This window comes from Melanerpes formicivorus, unplaced genomic scaffold, assembly GCF_026170545.1.
Source record: "Melanerpes formicivorus ecotype bairdi unplaced genomic scaffold, bMelFor1.0.p_v2 SCAF_5, whole genome shotgun sequence".
NCBI lineage: Eukaryota > Metazoa > Chordata > Aves > Piciformes > Picidae > Melanerpes > Melanerpes formicivorus.
The window spans coordinates 15,749,135-15,771,287 of record NW_027142357.1 but is presented as its reverse complement, the minus strand read 5'-3'; the positions used below and the strand labels follow the sequence as shown (position 1 = coordinate 15,771,287).

The following is a 22,153-nucleotide window of genomic DNA, read 5'->3' as shown; positions in this document are numbered from 1 at the left end:
TGGTACAAGATGGCTTCTAGTTTATGTTCTCTAAATTCTCTGGAACATTTTCCCCATTTCCTCATGCAAGTCACCAGTACTTGCATCATTCCCCAAACTGTCTGTGTTTTTACTGAAAAGTTTCCTCTCTGATGAAGCCATGTCAAGGCACCAAATGAGTATCTGCCATTACTGTATTCCAGCCCAGTTGTTTCTCTGTGTAGTCTGATCAGTTGTACCTTCCTTTTTTAACAGCTGTGTGCTCCTCAGGTTTAAAGAAAAAGCAATATGAGATGTAGTTAGAATAAAAACAATTAACTAGAAAACATTAAAATCTTTGACTGACTTGGGAAGAGATCAGGAAAGCCCTTAAAAAGGAAGTACATATTCTTAGAAAAGATTCCTTGCAGACAGAAACAAAAACAGAGAAGAGGGTACCCATAAGTATGTGCAGCCCATGCAAAAGCAATCTTAATCTTCCATCAATTCTGCTGTACTGCACATGGTGAGCTAAGACTGTTAGGATGGAGGAAAGGAACAACAAAAAAAGTTTGAAGAAAAACCACCAAAATCTTGAATTAGTAAGACTCTACCTCAGTGATTGGTTGCCCTTGTGATGTTAAGTCCAGTTCCTGAGGTCTCGTCACCTTATCGATATCCAAGGAGTCCATGCTGGAAGCTGCAGAGGTTATGCTGGAACGGGAGGAGTTACTGATTGAGCGCACCTCAGCATCACTCACTGTGCCAGCAGATGCTGTCCTCCTGTGCTGAGCAGTAACTACTGGTTTGGTGTCTTCTGCAACAGACTGTTGGGCTGCCTCATCCATACTCAACGAGGCCTTCTCTAACTGTGCGGTGATGTCATCCAAAGATATGTTGGCATGTGATGGTTTAGTCATCTTACCAGAAGAGGGAGATAATCCTTTCATGCTGCTGTGCTTAGTAGGTGGTCTGCTAGCAGGTGGTTTCTGAGCTTTGGATTCTGTGGCAAGGCGTTTCACTGCAGCATTGTTTGCTGAATGAGACCCAATGCTGCTGAGCTCCTGCTCTATGGAACAGAGATCAGCCATGAGGGCATCTAGATCCACAGTCTCCCCCTGATTCAGGGCTTCTGCAACAAACAAGAGTTTTCAGTATGTGCAGTTACTTCATTTGTCTGTGCAACTTCTCACTCTGTATCAAACACTACAGAGTAAGGGAACAAAGGAAGCTGCATTTTCTTTTCCCATCCATATTGCAAAATCCCTGCTCCCTGCTAAGCAGAAATGTATCTGCACTGCCACCCTTGACCAGTCTAAAAGCGATTACCTAAATATCAAAACTATTTAGGTTAAGTACATTTGCCAACAGAACAAATCTATGGCAAGTTTAAAATGCTGTCCTGTGAATAGAATCTAAAAATACATTTGTACAATAACATGCCTCAGCTTTTCAAAGAAGTGTAGGTGTTTTGCTAAGCGTTTTCTCCTACAGCAATGAAAGAAATGTGACGCTGCTTTCAAAAAATCCACAAAATACTATACACACACATAAGCTTTTAAATTGTATTACAACCAGGGGAAATTTTTAGACAAGGAAAAACGTGATTTTTGTTTAATGCAAAAGAATTCTGTAGCTATATTCCTGCATCCTGTCCCATGATGTAAGATGCTCTCTCTCCCCCCATTTAACAGATAAACATCAATTCTTTCTTTCAGGAGACCAGATCCCAGAATGTAGGCTTCTGTATAGACTCTAGACTACAATTCTCAGATACCAGATGCTGTACAAGACACTGCTTTACAATACTCAAAATTCTGTGCCATCAGAAAGCAGTATCTCCAGGAAACATTTCTGACTTAGGCTACAAGTGTATTTCAATGCTCTTATTTCTTCTACTTTGTAACTGGAATATATTCCTAAATATTTGAGAGGGAAAATAATTCCACAAACCATTCAAATTGTACATGGAGAAGCGATATGAGAAGTTGGCAAGATTGGTTTCCTGACGGAGAGGTGATCTCTTCACTGGTGCCACAGGCTTGTCTGTATCTAAACTCTGAAAAAAACAAACAAAAAACCTCAACAAAACCCAGAATGAAGATTGACTGATCAAGTGAGTCTTCAAGATGAATGAAAATTCATTTTCACTACGATAATGTTTTAAAAAACTCCTGGCATATAAAAAAAAATAATTCTTTTTTCAAACTTTAGACTGAAGATACATGACACCATACTAGGCAGATTTATCTTCAGATACTCAGTGGAGAAAAGATGTTAAACAGATTATGGGGGGTTTAGAATAAAAAAAATGTTACACTGTTAAAGTAAACTCCAGACAGTTTGTGTAGGATGTTTTTTCAGTAAATATATTCTGGTTAAAAGCACCTATAATGCGTTTTACTTGAAAAATAGTAATTGTTATTATTATTTCACATTCTTAGAAACAAGTGTGATATCCTCTCACTATTATCAGAGCACACATTATTTCCCACAACATATGATGTTAAACCAGCGGTTTGGGGAACAGCTGAAAACTGCAACAGCTCCAAAAGTTTATGGTTATGAGAAGCACGGTTAACATTTCCTTCTTTTAACTTGTACATAGAGCAGGATAAACATTAATGCACTCTGCATCATTGCCAAATGCTGTGCACGCCCGCTCCAAAATTTGTGACTAGATTTTATAAGGCTTTTGTCAGACCAGTAGTGAAAGAGGGCAAAGTGAATTCACATGATCTCATGGACATCTTAAAAATTACAAAGCTTTTAAAAAGCACTTCCACGTAGAAAGGAATCTGGATCTTACTTGCAATCCCCTCAAAATAAACATTTAGGAAAGCTAACAAAGAAGTTAAAGTTCAAGGAACTCAAGGATTAAAAAAAAACCTTTTCTCCTACTGCTCTTAGAGGCCAGCTGATAAACAGCAACAAATGCTGAAACTACAGGAGAATGCAGTTTGGAGGTCATTAGCTCTAATGCCCTGTCTCTATTGGGACTTTATTTGGGACAGCTGCATCAAGACATGATTACTTTCCAAACAAATGAACTGCGACACAGCTAACTGCATTAACTTGTTTATACAAAACCATACGAGGTCATTCAAACTTTTGGGAGAAATGTCATTTTTCAGTAGTCTAAAAAGACAGAAGGGCAGCTGTCAGCCTGTGTTGCAGACCATGCTGTACAGCAATGTGAAAGCAAGAAAAAATGTGGGTCCTCCCCTTAACTGCTAGTAGGTTTGAAGGAATCTGCATGGATTAGCACACAAATTGAAACATTACCATGAAGCCTGTATATCTGCAGTGTAGCTATAAGCCCCAAGTCTGCTTGGACATCTAGGCCACTCAAATCTGAAAGAAATGGGCAGAGCCCACACCTTCAAAGTGGCTCCCACTTGCCATAAAAACCTCTCATACAAACTTACAAAACCCAACAAGCATTACAATATACAGATTTCACATGCTCTTCCATTGACCTCCAAAGGCAGCATTCATTATTGTCCTGCATATACAAGTGTACTATCTACATTTGTATCTTGCAGGTTGAGATTTAACAAAAAGGTAACAGAGATGAGCTAATCATGTGACAGAACTTAAAATTCAGACTCAATTTTCCTTCAGTCTTTGGGTAAGATAAAGATGAGAAAAGCTGTCTCTTCTCCTTCTTACTGGAACTTAAGATATCATACCTTTGCCTAAGTCTAAATGACAAAGAGGGAGAAGATTAATTCAGCAAGCTCACACAGCTGAATAAAACATAGCAGGCAGTCACAGAAAAATGGCTTGCCACCCCAGGAGTCTGGCATACCATGCAAAACAAGATCTGCTTGTGAAGGAAATCCAACATGGATTCAGGAAGGGCAGATCCTGCCTCTCCAACCTGATCTCTTTCTATGATCAGGTGACCCGCCTGGTGGATGTGGGGAGGCCTGTGGATGTGGTCTACCTAGACTTCAGCAAGGCCTTTGACACCGTCCCCCACAGCAAACTGCTGACTAAGCTGTCAGCCTGTGGATTGGACCACTACACTCTGTGCTGGGTTAGGAACTGGCTGGAGGGCCGGGCCCAGAGAGTGGTCGTGAACAGTGCCGCATCCAGCTGGAGGCCAGTCACCAGTGGTGTCCCCCAGGGATCAGTGCTGGGCCCTGTCCTCTTCAACATATTCGTTGATGATCTGGATGAAGGGGTAGAGTCAGTCATCAGCAAGTTTGCAGATGACACAAAGTTAGGGGCAGATGTTAGTCAATTAGAGGGTAGAAAGGCTTTGCAGAGGGACCTCGACCGACTGGAAAGATGGGCAGAGTCCAATGGGATGGCTTTCAACAAGTCCAAGTGCCGAGTGCTGCACTTTGGCTACGGCAATCCCATGCAGAGCTATAGGCTGGGGTTGGAGTGGCTGGAGAGCTCCCAGACAGAGAGGGACCTGGGTGTGCTGATCGACAGCCACCTGAATATGAGCCAGCAGTGTGCTCAGGTGGCCAGGAGGGCCAATAGCATTCTGGCCTGCATTAGGAATAGTGTGGCCAGCAGGAGCAGGGAGGTCATAGTGCCCCTGTACTCTGCTCTGGTTAGGCCGCACCTTGAGTACTGTGTCCAGTTCTGGGCTCCTCAGTTTAAGAAGGACATTGAGACACTTGAGCGTGTCCAGAGAAGGGCAACAAGGCTGGTGAGAGGCCTTGAACACAAGCCCTATGAGGAGAGGCTGAGGGAGCTGGGATTGTTTAGCCTGGAGAAGAGGAGGCTCAGGGGTGACCTTATTGCCCTCTACAACTACCTGAAGGGTGGTTGTAGCCAGGAGGGAGTTGGCCTCTTCTCCCAGGCAACCAGCACCAGAACAAGGGGACACAGTCTCAAGCTGCGCCAGGGGAGGTTCAGACTCGAGGTGAGGAGGAAGTTCTTCACCGAGCGAGTCATTCGGCATTGGAATGGGTTGCCCAGGGAGGTGGTTGAGTCATCGACCCTGGAGGCGTTCAAGGGGAGATTGGACGTGGCACTTGGTGCCATGGTCTAGTCATGGGGTCTGCGGTGTCAGGTTGGACTCGATGATCCTCGAGGTCCTTTCCAACCTAAGTGATACTGTGATACTGTGAAAAGCACCACAAAGGAGGAGGTGCCAAAAGAAGATGTCCTATCAACTGCCTCAATGCAGAAAGCATACTCTGGAATAACAGCGAGTTCTCTAGGGTGTGTTAGGTCAGCTAAACATGTCAACAGTGGCAATACTCACAATCTTTTTTTTTTCTGAACAAATAAATGTCCAACCATGTGTTTGGAGATGAAGGCCACCTCTAGCCAGCAAAAATCAGTGCTCCTCTACATACATGAGACAAAATACCAATTCCATAGTTGCCAGAAGGAATCACACCCTTTGGGAAAGGTCATACTATCAGAAAAACAATTTAATGACTTTTGAGATTAAACAAGCCAATTCAGAAACTTTAAAGAGTAGTGAGCTGGTCACATGCTACAGTCTATCTTGCTGCAAATGGCAGTGCTAAGTAATTAGCATCCAACCAAAAACAAACGTGCAATAGTTATGAAATATTATCCTGTAAGATGATTGAAATTTCCCTAACCTGTGTAAGTTTGTCCAGTTCCCCCAGCCAGGCCCCAAACATCTTGTCCAGATCCTGATCTTCCTTGTCACTATCTTCTTCTGCTCCATGGTCAAGTTCTTCATCTGATAATTGCTCCATCTGGAAAAAAAAAAAAAAAAAAGGGAAAAAAAAAACCAAAAGAGACTCAAATTGTTGAAGTGCCTAAGAAAACTGGTATCAGCTACTAAATTTCTGGAAAGGTGTTCAGAAGTCATAGCACATCTCTGTCCATAACCTTTATAAAAATTGCATACATGCAGTTTACAATTCCCGCTCACAAGTGAAGACTTAGTGTGAAACCTACAACAGTGTGGAAGTTTTAGGCTATGCCTTTAAAAACTAGTGGCAGATTTTGAGCAGAAAAGCAGAAAAATATAAATAAATTGCTATTAGGTGTAAAAAGGAAAACAAAAGATTGTTCTAAACAAATGCATTGGATGAAAGTCTGGGATAAGAGAAGCTGTATCATAACAATTCTTCACATTTCACTTCCATTCCCATTCCTTTTCTCTTCTCCTCGGATCTTGGCTGTTCTGCTTCACCTGGGAGATAACAATGCTTCTGGCTGACCTTGAGATAAGAACTAAGACTGCTTTCTCCCAGCTCCTCTCTTTTCTCTCTCTGTTACAGAGAGGGTGGGGGAGGTTTGGGGGGGCAGTGGAGCAGCTTTCCTGGTCTTTTGGACCAGGGGGTTTTCCATGTTATTTGCTAATTGTAAATATCTGTATATATATTGTGTACATACTCATTGCATTCCATTTTAGAGTGTAGGTTTTGCTTGTAAATACAGCTTCATTTGCTTCTAATTGAGTTAGTCTGGCTAAAGTTAATGCTGGGGGAAACTTCAACCCAGCACAAATAGATAATTACCAACCTGTTCTTGCAGCTCACTTTTGTCAGAACCATGCAGAAAAAGATGAAGAGTCCACAATATTTAATACATGCACTGATTGCCAGCTATTGTTAGCATAGTCTCTGGACTTTACATTACAAAAATTCAATGCTTGTCCAAGGAATTCAGCTGACCACAGTTAAGCAGCACCATTCAATACAGAGGAAGTACAGTCTCACTGCACTGCAAATAGCTGACTCTACATATCTTTAAAGAGAAATGCTAAACAGGCCACAAAGAATGCCAGCAACATGTCCCATGAAACCGTTTAAACCTTGGACACTGTCCAGATTACTTCAGTGATAACTGCACAGTTTTTACCCAACAAAGAAACTCCTCCCTGGAATCTTACAGCTATCAGACCCTTCTACATTCAACAAATTTGAGTGACCAAGATAAAGTCTTAACCTTCTCCAAAGGTTATCTGTTATCACAACAAAGAAAATTAATCTTTTCATAAACAAGCCTCTATTCTCTTCCTCAAACAAGTCCTCCAAGCCTCCTGACACACATGCCACTCTGGGTACATCCACACTTAAAACCAATGATCTGGTTCAGAAAAAAACCGTACATGCTAGGGGAAAGACAGACATAGGCAGCAATTTGGGAGTGATCAGGCATTGCAGAAGAGTAAATCCTAGGGATATACTACGGAATGTCCAGAAAATGAGAACAAATTGCCACCAAGAGCTACACACAAGAAAATCATGGCGTGCTCTACAGCTTGATTTGGTCAAGTCATGGGCTATGCAGTAATTTTGTTACATAGCTTTCAGAAAGCATCAGTTTTCACATCAGATTTAAAAACAAGTTTTCTAAATGTTAGGGTCCAAGAAAAGACAAATCTTGGTCTGAAAGACATCATGATGTTGCATAACTGTACTGATAAGAAATGTTACAAAATATGATAAAGGTGATCTCAAGAGAAAAAGTGTTTAATCAGGGTTTGACTTTATGTAACAGTTCATGCAAAAAACCTCCACAATTTAAAATTATATGTTCCTTCTATTTATATATTGTTTATATTTCACTTTCCCTCGATGAAATAATCAGGAACAGGAGACTTCAGGGGTGATCTACAATTCTGAGATGCCAACGCCTCCCACAGATGCAAGATACTGTCATCCAGTTGCTCCAGGCAAAGCCATTTCAGTCTCCTCCTGAGATTTTATTTTTGTGGGAGACCATAATGTAGGTGCTTACATTAAAGGGGCAACAGTATTAAAGTTAGCCTGGTGTGGCATACTACACTGAGCAAAGACTAAACAGACTAAATTTACCATCTGAATCTCATTTCTTCCAACACTTGTTTTGAGTTCTGTTAAGTACTTCTAGCACTCCGGTGAAGAAAGCTCTACCTAAAATCTAAGAGTGATGCTGAAGTTAAAAAAAATGCCAATGTTTATGTAACAGAAATGTTTCCTTCCACCAAGGCTGCACCAGTTTTTCTGTTCTGTAAGTATGGTGCACCTACCCCTGTAAGATTCCTCTCCTTGAAGTCACCTGAAAGTCTTTCCACATAGAAATGAAGACAGGAGAACAGTAGCAACTCATCACTGCCTGAACTTCCGCAAAACAAACAGAAGCTGCATTCCACTTTCATGCTCCTTCAAATCTTTGCTTTACTACTCCTTAGGTTTTAATATAGACCAGAAACATTGTGAATGAAAGACAAAACGTATTTAAGATTATGTGGTCAAACTGGTTTAAGTGTATTTGATAGCATAGCATTTCTCAATTCCTGGATACACCTGAAGTAAGGAATTTTTATTTGAAGACTAAGGGAAGCTTGTAAAAGTATGCTTTAGGAAATATGACTGTGAACTGGTAAATCAAATGGAAATTGTGATGTAAAACAGACAGAACTTGATATTTACAGATACTTTACACTGCTAGCTTTTCCATCTGAGCTATTTTTGCCACTCTACAGTTAGATGGGACTTGTTTTGTAGTATATTCTATGGCACTGTTCATAACTCATCCTTTCATTAAGAGAGGAGCTTGCTCTTTTTATTAATATTTATGAGGTTCTAAGCTGTGGAATGAAAACAGCATTCTCAATTTCTCATAAACTGTTGCTTGATTTAGCTATTTTAGCTTGGCATCAGAGACACAGCTTTAGTTCCAGTTACTCTGCAGACAGAATTAGCAGCCTAAAGAAAACTTCTACAAGTAAAGTACTGTTGTGTCAGTAAGTCTGGCAACTAAACCCTGCAGTATTTGCCAGCTCCTTGTAGTCCCCACCCAAGCTTCCTAACGTCAGCTGCATTTCCTATGAGCCTGTCAGTGTTTGCTTGCAAGAGGCACACAGAGGATAGTGTCTCACTTAAGAAACAGCTAATATTAACTTACTAGCTCTGTAAAAGGGATCTCTCTGAGCACAAGCTCCACTACTGGAAGGAGACATCCCAAAGGACTTTAATTAAAGGAGTAATTCAATAAATTAAGGCAGAGACAAAATGTTCAGATAACAGTATCTAAGCTTTTTGGCTTAAGCTCCGATTGCAAAGCTTTAAATTTTTTTCTTTTACAACCATTTTCTTCTTGTTGATCACAGCAAATATGCACCATACCCGAGCAATCATGACTTCACTGGGAATTATCACACCTTTCTAAGGATATGTCATTTTTATTTGAAACAAGAAAGAAAAAAGGTGTAAATTTCAGGGTTGGAGGTTGTATGTGTTTTGTTGTATGTTTTCACATTTAATTGAGCTATTTAGAACTAAATTTGATCTAAGAAATAGAACAGGAATAATTGTTCTGTTGTAACACCATTAAGTAAGGCACTTAGATACCTGAAGTATTTGTACGGGAGCAGAGTTTAGATAGCTGTTGCTTCTCCTTAGGCTCATACCAGATGAGGTGCCACAAGAATTTTACAATGCAAGTTATTTTTCAACCCTTCACTTTCTATTCTGTTCAGGGGTATATCAGAACAGAATTTGATTAACATGAGCAGCATCATTCAGGGATACGTAGATAAGATAGAGTACCAACATGGTATTGTCTTCCAGATGAAACTAAGTCTTCCTGCACTTAAGCACGCTCTATGTACTACTGCATTATCCACTATCGACTGCATCAGTCAACTTTATCTCTTTGAAATGCTATTTGAACAGGAAGACATGTAATTAGTGTCAGTTATCTAGTTTCCAAAACATTTCACATTTGTTCACCTTTATGTGCATGAAACACTATATTCTAGTATTATTTTACGAAAAATTACTGAAGCTTTCATTAGAAGTTAATGAGCACCATTAACATTTAATCATGACCTACTTATTTAATGTTTAAGGTAATGGGGGGGGGAAGAAACATTTACTCTTGCAAGCTGATTCTTAAACAAGCTATTGCAACCTTTATTATTCTAGGACAAGCAAGAGATAGCATAATATCAAAACATATGAGGTGAGATGAAAAGCCCATGAACGCTACTTGAAATAGAAGAAAGCAACAGCCTTGGTGGAAGTAAGTTACAATCAAAAGTGTACTTAAAGTGTCTTTCACTTGAGACTCCTATCTCAAAGTGCAATTATGCAGAAAGAAGTTCCTAACTTAAATCGAGTTAAAAACTATACGAAATTCTACTATATAAAAACTATTTCCTTATAATGAAAACATTCTGCTCTGAAATAAAAACAAAGTAGTTGTGAAAGAATCGTACTGAAGTATCTGTCTACACCACACTTAATGATGGAAAGATTATCAGAGAAACAAAAATAGAATTCCAAATCCAACTGGAAATACCAATGAGCTTACAGGGTCAGAAACAAGAATGTTTATTTACTATAATTTCAGAAGCACTGTAATAAGCATTTTGAACTAGAGTTGCCTAAGTGTGTTCAAAGGCAACTGACAGCATAAAACTCCAAAATGAAAACAAACTATGTTTTCACCCTCAACCTTTATCTTATTATTTGAACACAAGCTTGCACAAGCTCATGCTTGTAACTGGACTAAGGATTCTCTTCCTAAAAACAGTTATAGAATTTGCTACAAATCTACTATAAGGATTAAGCAGACAATACAAAAATGTTCAAAACACCATCTGAGCAAGTAACTGGATTTCTGAGGCTTAAAATCCAGCCTTGAGAACCAAAAGCAACTATTACACACCACATTCTGGTTTAGAAGACACACTCTGTTTGGAACTGCTTCGGAAACCAGAGTTCCTCCATTTGTGATCCTATGTCACAGAATTACAGAATGCATCGGGTCGGAAAGGACCATTGAAGGTCATCTTGTTCAACCCCCCTGCAGTGAGCAGGGACATCTCCAACTAGATCAGGTTGCTCAGGGCCCCATCAAGCTTGACCTTGAATGTCATCATGCCAGTATCTATTTCTGTTTAAGAAGTTCTGTTTGACAGAATGCTACAGTAGAATACTATATGAGCACATAAACAAAGTGTGCACACAAATAAAGCACTGATATTCTAGCAGGTTATCACTTTTAATACTAATTCACTTAACTGCTTAAAAAAAATACAGGTTACTTACATGGGAAAAAAAATTAAATGCTTTCATAAAAGTGACCGCCAGAGCTCACATTCACATTTCTACACACTTTCACGAAGTTCTGGTAAATAATGAAAGGTAGTTTGGGCACAAAAATTATTTTTTTCATATTAATACTCTATCCACATAACAGGGATCAAATCCAGCATGTTTTTCAGCAGAAAATAAAGTCTTATGGTATAACTGAATGTAACATTTCCCCTTTGAATTTCATACTGCAGCACCCTAAGACAACAACAGTGCAGATTATTTGCTTTAATATTTACATGTTTCTGAAGCGAAACTGCTCCTGAAGAAGATATTTGAAGAGGGATTAAAAAGTCTTGGGAAATATTTTGTGCCATGTTACAGTGTTCTATAACCCAGTTTACATTAATATTAATCTAAATGAAAACCTGAAAAAAAGAGCATTTTTCTGTTTCTTTTAGCTTCCAACACCACAGGTACTGAGCAGATCTCAATGGCACACAGCCATTTCAACACCTCCCAAACTCAAAAGCTAAGATAACTCTCTCAGACAAAAATTCAGTTTCACAATATCCCAAATAAAAATCTTATGTCAAGTGAAGTCTGCCTTCAATAGGCTTTTTGAGCAAACTTTGAGGTTTGCCTTTTTTTTTTTTTTTTTTTAAACCATGCTTTAGGCAATAATTTTCCATTTTCCAGACTTGTAGTCACACAACACAGTGAAAACACAAAGGGTGTTTGATAAACGAGAAGGCTTTGGCCACTTCAATAAAACCAAATAAACCTTTTATAAGCAAAAATCTCATACATTTTGGAAATCATGCGTTTATGCATTGTTCAAAGGTATCATCTCTTGACACATTCTAAAAACCAAATAGTGCCTGTGCCCTCTTTTTTTACCAGTAAAACAAGTAAACCTGTTTATGTAATAACACTCTAAAATTGAAAAATACTGAATCTAGGCCTTGCACACATGAAGAGATTCACATAATCAGAAGTACTGTGGGTGACCCCTTGAGGTCCTGGTTAGCAGTAGCTACCTGCCTTAATGCAAGATCCAAGAAAGTAGCAGCTGCACCTCATCACATACCAAAAGATTGAAGATCTAATTAAGGTATATAAAGCATTCATAGTTACTAATGTATTCCAGTACTGGGTTACAGAATTATTAAGGAATGTAACAAACTTTGATTCAAGTCTACTACCTGATTTCTGCCCTTTTTTCCCCTCCCTTCTCAACTCATTAAGGATGTTTTATTTATATCAATACATTACCTGTCACATCTGTACTGTGAAACTCAGCTGCATCCCAACAATCAAGGAAGCAAGCCTTACTTTGTAAAATTAACTTTATTTAATTTTCAGAATATGATACAAAAAAGGTTAAAAAGCAGTTTTAGCCTGTTTAATTTTCAAGTATTTTATGTTATTTCATGCAGCTGGTTTGGACTGCAGAAATCCATCAAGTATGAAAACCATGCAGCCTCACTGCAAGGCCTTCTCCTCAGATTTTGTCAAGAGCTGCAAAACTTCAGAGCTCAAAATATCCTCTCCCTTAACCCACTGATCTGGGATGTACCTTTGAAACTATGGAAAAGAAATCTCTGTGTCTGAAATGCATGTTTTGAATTGCAAACAGGCTAGAGTCTTTATAGAAGAACAATTAAAAGCTGCTGAAAGTAGCAGTTATTCAGTCAAACACATACAGCACGTTTTCTAAAGCTACTCCTAAAATTAGGCACATGCCTGTACAAGAATATGCCTTTGCCTCTAGCTCTAAGTAAGTCCAGTCAGACAACAACCGTCTCACTAAGCTCTTAAAAATATTTCTCTTTAGGTTATCTGTAAGTTTGTAATACAAAACTTTACAGTAATACCGGCGAACAACGTAACTTACATAACTTTTAGCAACTGCTAATGAAGTATTTTTTTTAAAGCAACTGGAAGAAGAAAAAGGTCTTCATTAGATATCAGATGTAACATCAAAGCAAAATGTCTTACTGTTCCTGGAATTCCCTCAAATACACTAGTGTTGTATACAGTAAATACAGATTTCTAAAACTCAGCACTGCTCATGAGAGCACTTTTACACCTTTCAGATTACAACAGGCTGTTCAGCAGCTACCTCCAGAGATTCTAATCAGGAAAGTCAAACATACCACAGTTGCTCCCCTGTTCTTCCACAGATTCAGCACCAAACCTTTAGAATGCAGCAAAGTGTGTTAAGCAGGGATATGACAACAGAGTACTCTTCACAGACAGCACAAATATGAAGGAATAAAGCTATTTTTGACTAGCAGTATGAAAAAACAGAAAAATTTAATTCTCTATATTCACATCCACTGCAGCTAACTCACTCTGATCAAATTGTACACTCCCCCCTCTAACTTTAGTTGCCACAAGCACTCAATTTCCTAAAACAAGCTGAAGATACTAGAATATTTATTTCAAGATTCTGATTTCTAACAAACAAAGGGAAATACTTCTGATGTGCCACAAACTCACCCACAAAATACCCACTCACCCCTTTGTTTGAAGGCTTGAAGAAAGAGGTAAAATGCCAAGTGGATCAAGTAGTTTACCATGTGTTTCACAGGGTTGGTTTCTCATTATCATTTTAGTTGCCTTAGTAGTATTATTACTATTTACATTGACTATAACTTTCCAGAATTACAGCCTAAAAGTTTAAACTGGTCTCCACAGAGTGACCCCTTGTATGTCTAAACATGTTGAAAAGATCTTTATTCTTTTAAAAGGAGACACAGCAAAATCACCAATATGTCTAATGAAGAAGCTAACTTCATCTGAAATTTCTGCTGCTGAGAAGGCACACACTAAAACCTTTATTCCCTCCAATGTATTTCAGTGCCTGTCTCACATCTAGCCAAACAGATGTTGCCTTGAAAAGAAGGGGTTTTATCAATCATTGTCTCCCATTTCCTGAACCAAGATTCCAGCCAGAGAACCCAAGTGGGCATTACAATTCCCATAAAAAGAGCACCCTAGATGACATCATGTTTCACAGCAGGTTCTTTATGAAGACAACCTGAAGATAGCTCTAATGAACTGCTTGTTAGCTAAAATATTTTTCAAGAGGATAAAATGTAGGTGCTCTCTAAACAATGACATTTCAGTAGTCACAGAATCCAACATCTTAGTCTTACTAGCTAAGCTGAGAGAATTTTCACTGTGAAAACAGTATGAGATTATGAAAGCTAGGAAAAGCTGTATCAGTAGGCAGAGATGTACTTAAACACACACATTAGCTCAAATTTTCCAGAAACTTCATTATGCAGTTATCATAACACAAGCACTATTGTAGCAACTCTTCCCATTCAGGTTTAGCTTTGGAACAACATCCACAAAAAGAATAACAAATATTAACAAGCCGATGGAGAGAGAGAGGCAGAATTAAGTTTAATGTTGTAATTTCAAGAAGCGTATGCCTGGAAATATCTGGTTTACATAATGACTATTTAAAAATATTACAAAGGAGACAGAAGATGCATTTTGTATTATAAATGAAACACAAGTATTTTGCAGCAGCTGCAACTCTGATAAAAGGCAGCTAGATATTGAAAAAAGTTTCATAGTCAAGCTGAGCTTCGTTACACAATTTGAGAATGTACAAATTCAAAGCTTTAAGGGTGTTATTTACATTTGACTCCAGACAATATACACTTGGAACATGCTCATGACAGTACTAGAAAAGGACAGAAAAACACAATCAGGTTAATCTGTCTTAGAGATATTTAAATAAATGGCAAATTTTGATGGAGTAAATTACCATTACAAAGCAGCTCTCTCAACCACTGAAGAACCACAGGAGACTTGCACAAGTTCTGCTCTTTCAGCCCTTCATTTTTCTTTCAGAAGAATCTGCCTACAAATCCTCAAGATTACACTTCCTACATGTCAAAGGTCATCAAACCTCCCCCAGGTTGAAGCTGATAGAGCCTCTAAAATAACTGAAAAACTACTAAGCAAAATGAATTTCAGAAGCCTCTAAAAGGTAATTCTTGGCCCATACAGATTAGAAAAAAAGGAAAGCCTTCAGACCTTCCTTGCTAATTTGATCTGATAGAGGCAGAACACATTTTGGCCAGCTTTAACCAATAGTTTGAGTATTCAGCAAGACAGACTACACAAGCATCTGAGAATGAGAATTCTTTACTTCAGACCACTGGGTTCCTCGCTCTGCTTTCCCAATTCTATTTCAGAAAACCTAACACCCCAAAATATCTTATTCGTTGTGAAGTGGGGAAGAAGGGAGGAAATGTGCAGCAGCATAGGGAGAAGACATAGCAGGAAACTTTTCGGTCCTGTAGTTTAATAATTCAATTACAGTTACTATCCTAATGCGTTGCTGCAAATGATAGGAGAACACTAAGGACAACACAGGTAATCCTTTTGTCTCCAGAGTACACAAAGGGAGTGGATGAGAGATCTAGCAGTGTACATCTCAATGACCTGGTAGACTCACATGTATCGATCAGTCCGCCTGAAGCTCCGCTTTTAGAAATGAAAATTAAGAACTTACACATCTGAACTTTTACTGAAACTTCCCAGTGACTTTAAAGTGTCAAGTGAAAATGCAAGTCTTTAATGTCTTTGTATGCATTTAGCATCAAAACTACACCACACATACTAGAAGAAAGAAGGTAGAAAGATTTCCATTTTACAGCTAAGGACCAAGACAAGGAACACAAAGTAAAATGCTCACGGATTGGGAAGATGGAACAAGGAAAACTGCCCACATCCACAGCTGTACCTTCAACATTCTGCAACATTGAACAACATTCTGCAGGTACCAACAGGATACAAAATCTGATTAAAAAGCACAGAAACATGCATGGAATTTTGCATAATGAAAGGATTCTATTTTGCAATGAGGACACTTCAGACATACTACTAGCAACAGTCCAAGTGATCGTACAAAAGTTCTACCACATTTTTCAAATAAAACAGTACCTAACTCTGATGTCTCTCATTTAGCCCTCTCTTTCCTCTACAGCTGCTGTTGACTGAATTACACTAGATGAAACAGATGGAAAATAAATAAATAAGTCAATCTCAAACAATAACACACAACAAAACCAAGGCTGTCTCATCCCATAGGAGGGCCTCACAAGAGTCTTCAGAAGGATTCAACCAAGATATAAGCAAAACACTGTTTTGTGATGCAGATCAACTTTCTTCCCTCTTTGGCAGTAAACAGTTCCCTCCCTATCCTTGCTGTTCAAAATGCACGTTATATTTACTATTGCCTTTGCAGGCAATGCATAAATAGGTACTTCTTTTACTACACTATATTATATTATACTACTTCTATTTCTATACTATACTATAACTATATTTCTCAGGGGCAGCAAGAAAACCTCCACTCTGGACTTCTGGGGGGTGGACTTCAGGTTACTCAAGGAACTAACTATGAATCTATTCTGTTCTATTCTATTCAAAATTTCTTGATTCACGATCACCAGGTGACTCAAACTGCATGAAAGGATGTGGACTCCATAGGAGGTTGTGTCTCAAACAATACATTAGAAGACACACAGCATGAAATAATAGCTTTGTATACATTTGCAGTTAAAATTAATGGGCACTGAAAAACACTTCTTGTTAGCTGGATTTAAAGGAAATCTTTTTACTGCCAACACTAAACTAAGCACTAATTTAATAATGCAACTGAAGAAGGTGAGACTACATTCTCTCTGCTCTCAGACTGATACCTCAAAACAGGTACCCAATCTTCAACACTGTCCAGTAGGTCTCTTCAATCCAGGAAAGTACAGGAAGTCACAACATAATTTTTATGAGCTTGCTTGCCTCTTGCAGCCTCATGCATTCCAGAAAAGACTATGTAGTTATTCTTCTCCATCAGCAGACTAAGAATAGCAATGGATTTTATTATTATATCTGGCCTTACGCATACATCCCAGGAAATACCCAAATACATTTCTCTACAACTACCTGAAAAGATGTTGTAGTGAGGTGGGACCTGGTCTCTTCTCCCTAATAATAAGTGGTAGAACAAGAGGAAATGGCCTCAAGTTGCACCAGGGAGGGTTTAGATTGGATGTTAGAATTAGATTCTTCATTGAAAGGGTTCTCAGACATCGGAATTAGCTCCCCAGGCAGGCAGCTGAATTGCCATCCTTGCAGGTGTTCAAAAGATGCACAGATGTTGTGCTAAAGGGCACGGTTTAGCAATAAGCAGCGCTTACTGAAGACATATATAAAGGATCAAAACATCCAGGAGAAAGTAAGTGTAAGAGAATAATTTAGATATGGGTCAAAGTATGATGGAAGTGAAAGTATTTCCTCAGAAGACTCTGAGCTACTCTATGCTTCAGTACAGTTAACTATTTTTTGCTTAGTGGACCTTCTCAAAGGTTAAAAATAATCATTATGCTCACTTAAGATATTACACCAGACACTTACAATCTGTATGATGGGGGTACTATCTAGACTCAGAAGTTGTTGCCAAATCCCTTTCAACAAGGGCCTAGTGACAGCCTATAAACCATAGCTCAGAAAATGGAAGAGGAGTGCTTTAGCTATGATACATAAACATTCTTCACAATTTGTTTTATATAAGATTTTATTTTGGGGTATATATGCTCTACACTAACCTCAGTTGCAACAGGACAGAAGACGATTTAAGATTTCTGGTAAGAATTAAGATTACATTGTGAAGAGCTGCATTTCACTATACCTGGAACTACCATCTCCAGTTTAAATAATAAAAAAAAAGAGGTAATATTTTTAAAATTGAAACCCCCATAAATCAATGATTGATCCACCCCAAGCACATAGGTGTTAAATTCTTAATATTTGAGGCATCACATTTTGTTGTTTATAGTTCACCATGACAAAACAGCATAAGCTTAAGAAGCAGCACTTCAAAAAAGTGTTTAGAGGAGAAGCAGGAAAACAGTCTTTTGGATGAAACATTACTGAAGAAGGTAAAAGAATATTCCATTTAGAATACATCTGATTTACTTTAAACCAACTCCTAACAAGCTGAGTCAAAGAACAACACCACTGGCTTAAATGAAAGGTAAACAGATCTAAACAACAGGTTATTCTAGCTCAATTAACTTGATATTTCAAGCCACTTATAAGATCAAATTTAAGTATTTGAATAGGCAGTCAACATCCATCCTCCAACTTCATTGCAAATTTCAATCAGGGACATAAAATCCCTTTCTATCCCCATCATTCTTTTACATCTCCAGCTTATGCATAAAAGGATGTGACTGCACTGAGGTGACAGATGAGGATAGCCACTCTGATGGGGTGGGGGGAAAAATACTGTGTGGTACAGCATCGTAACATTACCAGAAAAGAAACAAATACTACCCAAGGAGAAGTTTTCTCCATGGGAGGCTGGAAGCACTACAAAAGAAGAGCCTCATGAGTCTAGGAGAAAGACTGATGCATGGCGCTAGACAGCTGAGTCTGTCAAGCAGTCAAGACTCAAAAGAAAGGCTGAAAGTTAGTAGGAATGGGACAATTTTCTGTGACAGGAAATGATCTCCTCCTGATCTTCTGGCAGTAAACCAGCACCGCTCACTAGATAGCGATGTGAGGAACGCAGTCTGAAGAGGCCCTTGCCACAATGAAATTTGGGAGCAATTATGCAGCGTGAAAACTAGAAAGTACAGACAAGTCCTGCATGATACGGATGTAGATGGAAAACCACATTTATGAATCTCACATCTGCAGTAGATCCAGTGATTCAAAAGAGTACTTCATCAACATCTCCCTTGGGTCTTGCAGGTGAACAGGCACAATTTCAGACATCCATAAACCTCACATGCATTAACAAGACAGAAAGAAAACTGCCTGCTGCAGAAAGTGCAACTCACCATTTTCCTTGTTGATACTGGGAGAATCCAAGTTGTATACTGACAACCCCAACAGGCAAGAAAATAAAATTTAAAACAAACCAAAACCCTTGAAGAAAGTCCTACCCTTGTCCCAACTCTTCCCAGCACTTGCTCTTTCTTCTCAAAAAATAAAAAAAAAAGCCACTCCAGAAGTGATCTCAATCCACAAAACAACTTCTGTAAGACATCTGGCTGAACAGCGTGCCAAAACCTGTAACAATTCCACCACCACTATTTCTCTAGCAAAGCCTGCACAAATCACTGAAGAAGGTAACGTCTGTGAGCAGATATAGAAAGGCAAGGTCATCACTGATTGAGGCTGAAAATACAACTTAATTGTTGCTTGCCATTTTATCAGAATGTCACTGAAAAATTTGCTCTAAAGCTTCTAGAAAAACAGCGAAAACTGACAATACTTCTCACAGCATTTTTTCTTTTCAATAGTTTATTCACTTGGGATTTTGATTTTCCTGTCAATTCAATGTCATTTCTCTTTAAGTACAGTTTAATTATCTTAAATCAAGAGGTCCACACAATAATTCAAAACAGCATCAACAATTTGAGGTATAAAGCCATGAAATTTGTTACAGACTCCTAACAGGAATCTATGCATTGTTTACTGAGCACTGACCTTAATCTCTAGCTTATGAACCCACTGAAATTATTATTTTTTTTTTTAAACTGTATTAATTTTGTATACTTAAGATGTTGTGACAGTTTAGGCTGGGTACCTCCTGTTACTGCCACATAAGTTACACCTCCAGTGTTCTGAGTGTCCAACCCAGTAAGGTGGACACAGGAAACAGCGTATTTATACCCATAAATCCTGCATCCTATAAATTCATCTGCCAAGTCATTCTCTTCCTCTTTCTTCCCTCCCTGCTCCTGCGGGAGATGCTCCCTATCAGGTAGTGGTGGAGGAGTATCTCAAGGCCTCTTAGGCCTGTATAGGCCTAATGCCAAGGGAGGGGAAATGACACAGTCTCAGACCCAGTCAACCTGAGACTAGCCTAGCAGTAGGAGGGGAAGAAAGAGCACTGGGGTTTTTTTGGTAGACACTTCGGTGGGGAGAAGGGAAGTGTTGGGAGTCCTTTGGGTGTGGTGTAAGGGACTCTGTACACTTTGGGATACCTTTGCCACTATGCTTCGTAGTTTCTGTAAAACACCAATTGCTTTTCCATTTAAACTTTCCATCACTCTCCATTCCATTTGTGTGAGTGCCATTCTTTTGTCCCTCTTGGGGCAACAGAGGATCTGTCTGGCTCTAAACAAGGACAGATGTGCTCTAAAAATATGTATTCATACTAAAAAATTACATCACTTCAGTTTCTAAATAAATCTTGGCAGTGGAGAGTGAGGGAGGGAAGCAGTGGGGAAAACACCAGTTCTGGACTCTACTTCCTGGAAAAAAGCACTTAAAGCAAGAAAGTAGCCTCAGCAAAAGAGTTTTATGTCAAAGATCAGAGCCGTCTAAAATCCAGTAAAACACCAACTGATGCATACCAAAAGAACTTTATCTGGAACATAACTGTAGAGACTAAGACCAAATATAAATATTTAACACAGAATCCTGAAAAAGTATGGAAATCTGCTTTCATAGCAAAAAGTATTAAAAGGAAGCATAAATCATGCCACTGAGGAAGCAAACATGAAACTTCTATACAGTAGAACAATGACGGAAGACAGGGCTGGCAGATGGATCTTGTTAAAGAAGGACTTTAAACAGAAGGATTTAAATTCATGGGATTAGCCCAGCATTCCTAAGAAACACTGTTCAGATCTTAAGATGCAGAGGCCTTGTCTAAACAGCTCAGCACCAAGAGTCACATAAACAACTACTGTAAAGTCTGCTGTCACCGCATTTGGTAGCTTTTTGAAAAATGGAACTTTCCTTGCATGTGAAAACTAAAGACAGCAGCGTGCTTTGCTACTGCAACAGAAAGAAGAAAACAAAAATCAAGGGAATCAAAAAACTCCATAATGCCACTCATTAGTACAGATTTCAAGATTATCTCCACAAAGTTTCTTGATTAACACTAAACCTCCTTCTAAACTAATGAGTTTTTTTTAGTCAGTGAGAGATAATCTTAAGCAGGTAGCTGAGTACAGCTATCATACACACACAGAGACACTGTACATTATAATTCACATTACATTTTGCTTATAAACATGCTTGGAAGTTCTGTCATTCAGTATTACTTTTTTCGGTCTTTTATCTATGTCTGATGCTGTGGTCAGCATCAATAAAGTAACACAGAAGACATTCAGTTCACAAGCAAAAAGACACAAAAGGGCAGCTAAAATAATTTTAAAGTTTAAAACAAAGTCACATTTATTAAATTAGGCTGTGATATAATTTATGGCCAGTTTTAAAGCCATATGAAAGTAAGATGGGTACCTGTTCTCCGTGCTTTTTTTTTAAACACAAAAACTGAATGAGACTTTTTAAACACTAGGGCTTCTTAGTGAGGGCCACACTGACTGAAAAATACTGTAGTCTCATTTCCATGCTAAGAAACACAAGTAGATAGGAACAAGAATGAGATACTCCAAGGTATTCATCAGTCTGGGCAACAGATATCCTCCTCTCATAACTCAATCATGAACATCAAGAGTCTCTGTAGCTTTCAAGAAATTAAGAATGGTACTTTAGAGGACTGCTTATGAGCTTCACCACACAGCACCTTCCCACAGGACCTCGGCAGAAAAATGCAGGACTATTTCTTTTGATAGTAACTAGCCTTTGTTCTCCATCCTTCCATCAGGCACAGTCTCTCCTTCATCACACTGGATATATTTGGAACATGCTGCTTAGTAAAAAGCCACAGGTGAACTCAGCTTATCTATTTCTCAAGTTAGATAAGGGAACAACTTTCAAAGTAATCCATGGAGCCCACATTCAAATTGCCCAGGAAAAGCAAAGCCCAGAGCAGGTTGTGTGATATGATGAAGGTATTAGATCATTTGTGCTTGCCCCTTCAGGAGGAAATGCACCTACACACACACATTGGGCTGTGCTTACCCAACAGTTCCAGTCACACAGGAAAAGGAGAGGCTGCGGCATACACTTCCTCCTCCTCCTTTCCTATGATGAAGAATCCAAGCATCAAAATGTTAAGGTACTTCCAATACCAAATCTTTAATTTGACCTATTCTCAGGAACATGCTATTTGCTAGAGAAGATTACATTTAAATATAAATTGGAACCATTTTCAGAGATAAACAAATAAATGTAGAGTATTACCACCCATAAACACATTAAGAGTTGTGAATTCAGAAAGCTTTCAGCTCCAAATTCATAGCGCTGATGCATAAAACACG

The 22,153-nt window shown here is 38.8% G+C and overlaps 1 protein-coding gene across 1 annotated transcript in view; it reads right to left on the bottom strand.

The window, feature by feature from the left end:
* The window catches only part of RAPH1 (Ras association (RalGDS/AF-6) and pleckstrin homology domains 1), a 91,245-nt gene that overhangs the window by 51,189 nt on the left and 17,903 nt on the right, over window positions 1-22,153 (bottom strand). The window contains 3 exon segments of the mRNA XM_068138379.1: window positions 573-1,090; window positions 1,912-2,017; window positions 5,538-5,657. Of these exon segments, the coding sequence (XP_067994480.1) occupies window positions 573-1,090; window positions 1,912-2,017; window positions 5,538-5,657 (744 nt within the window).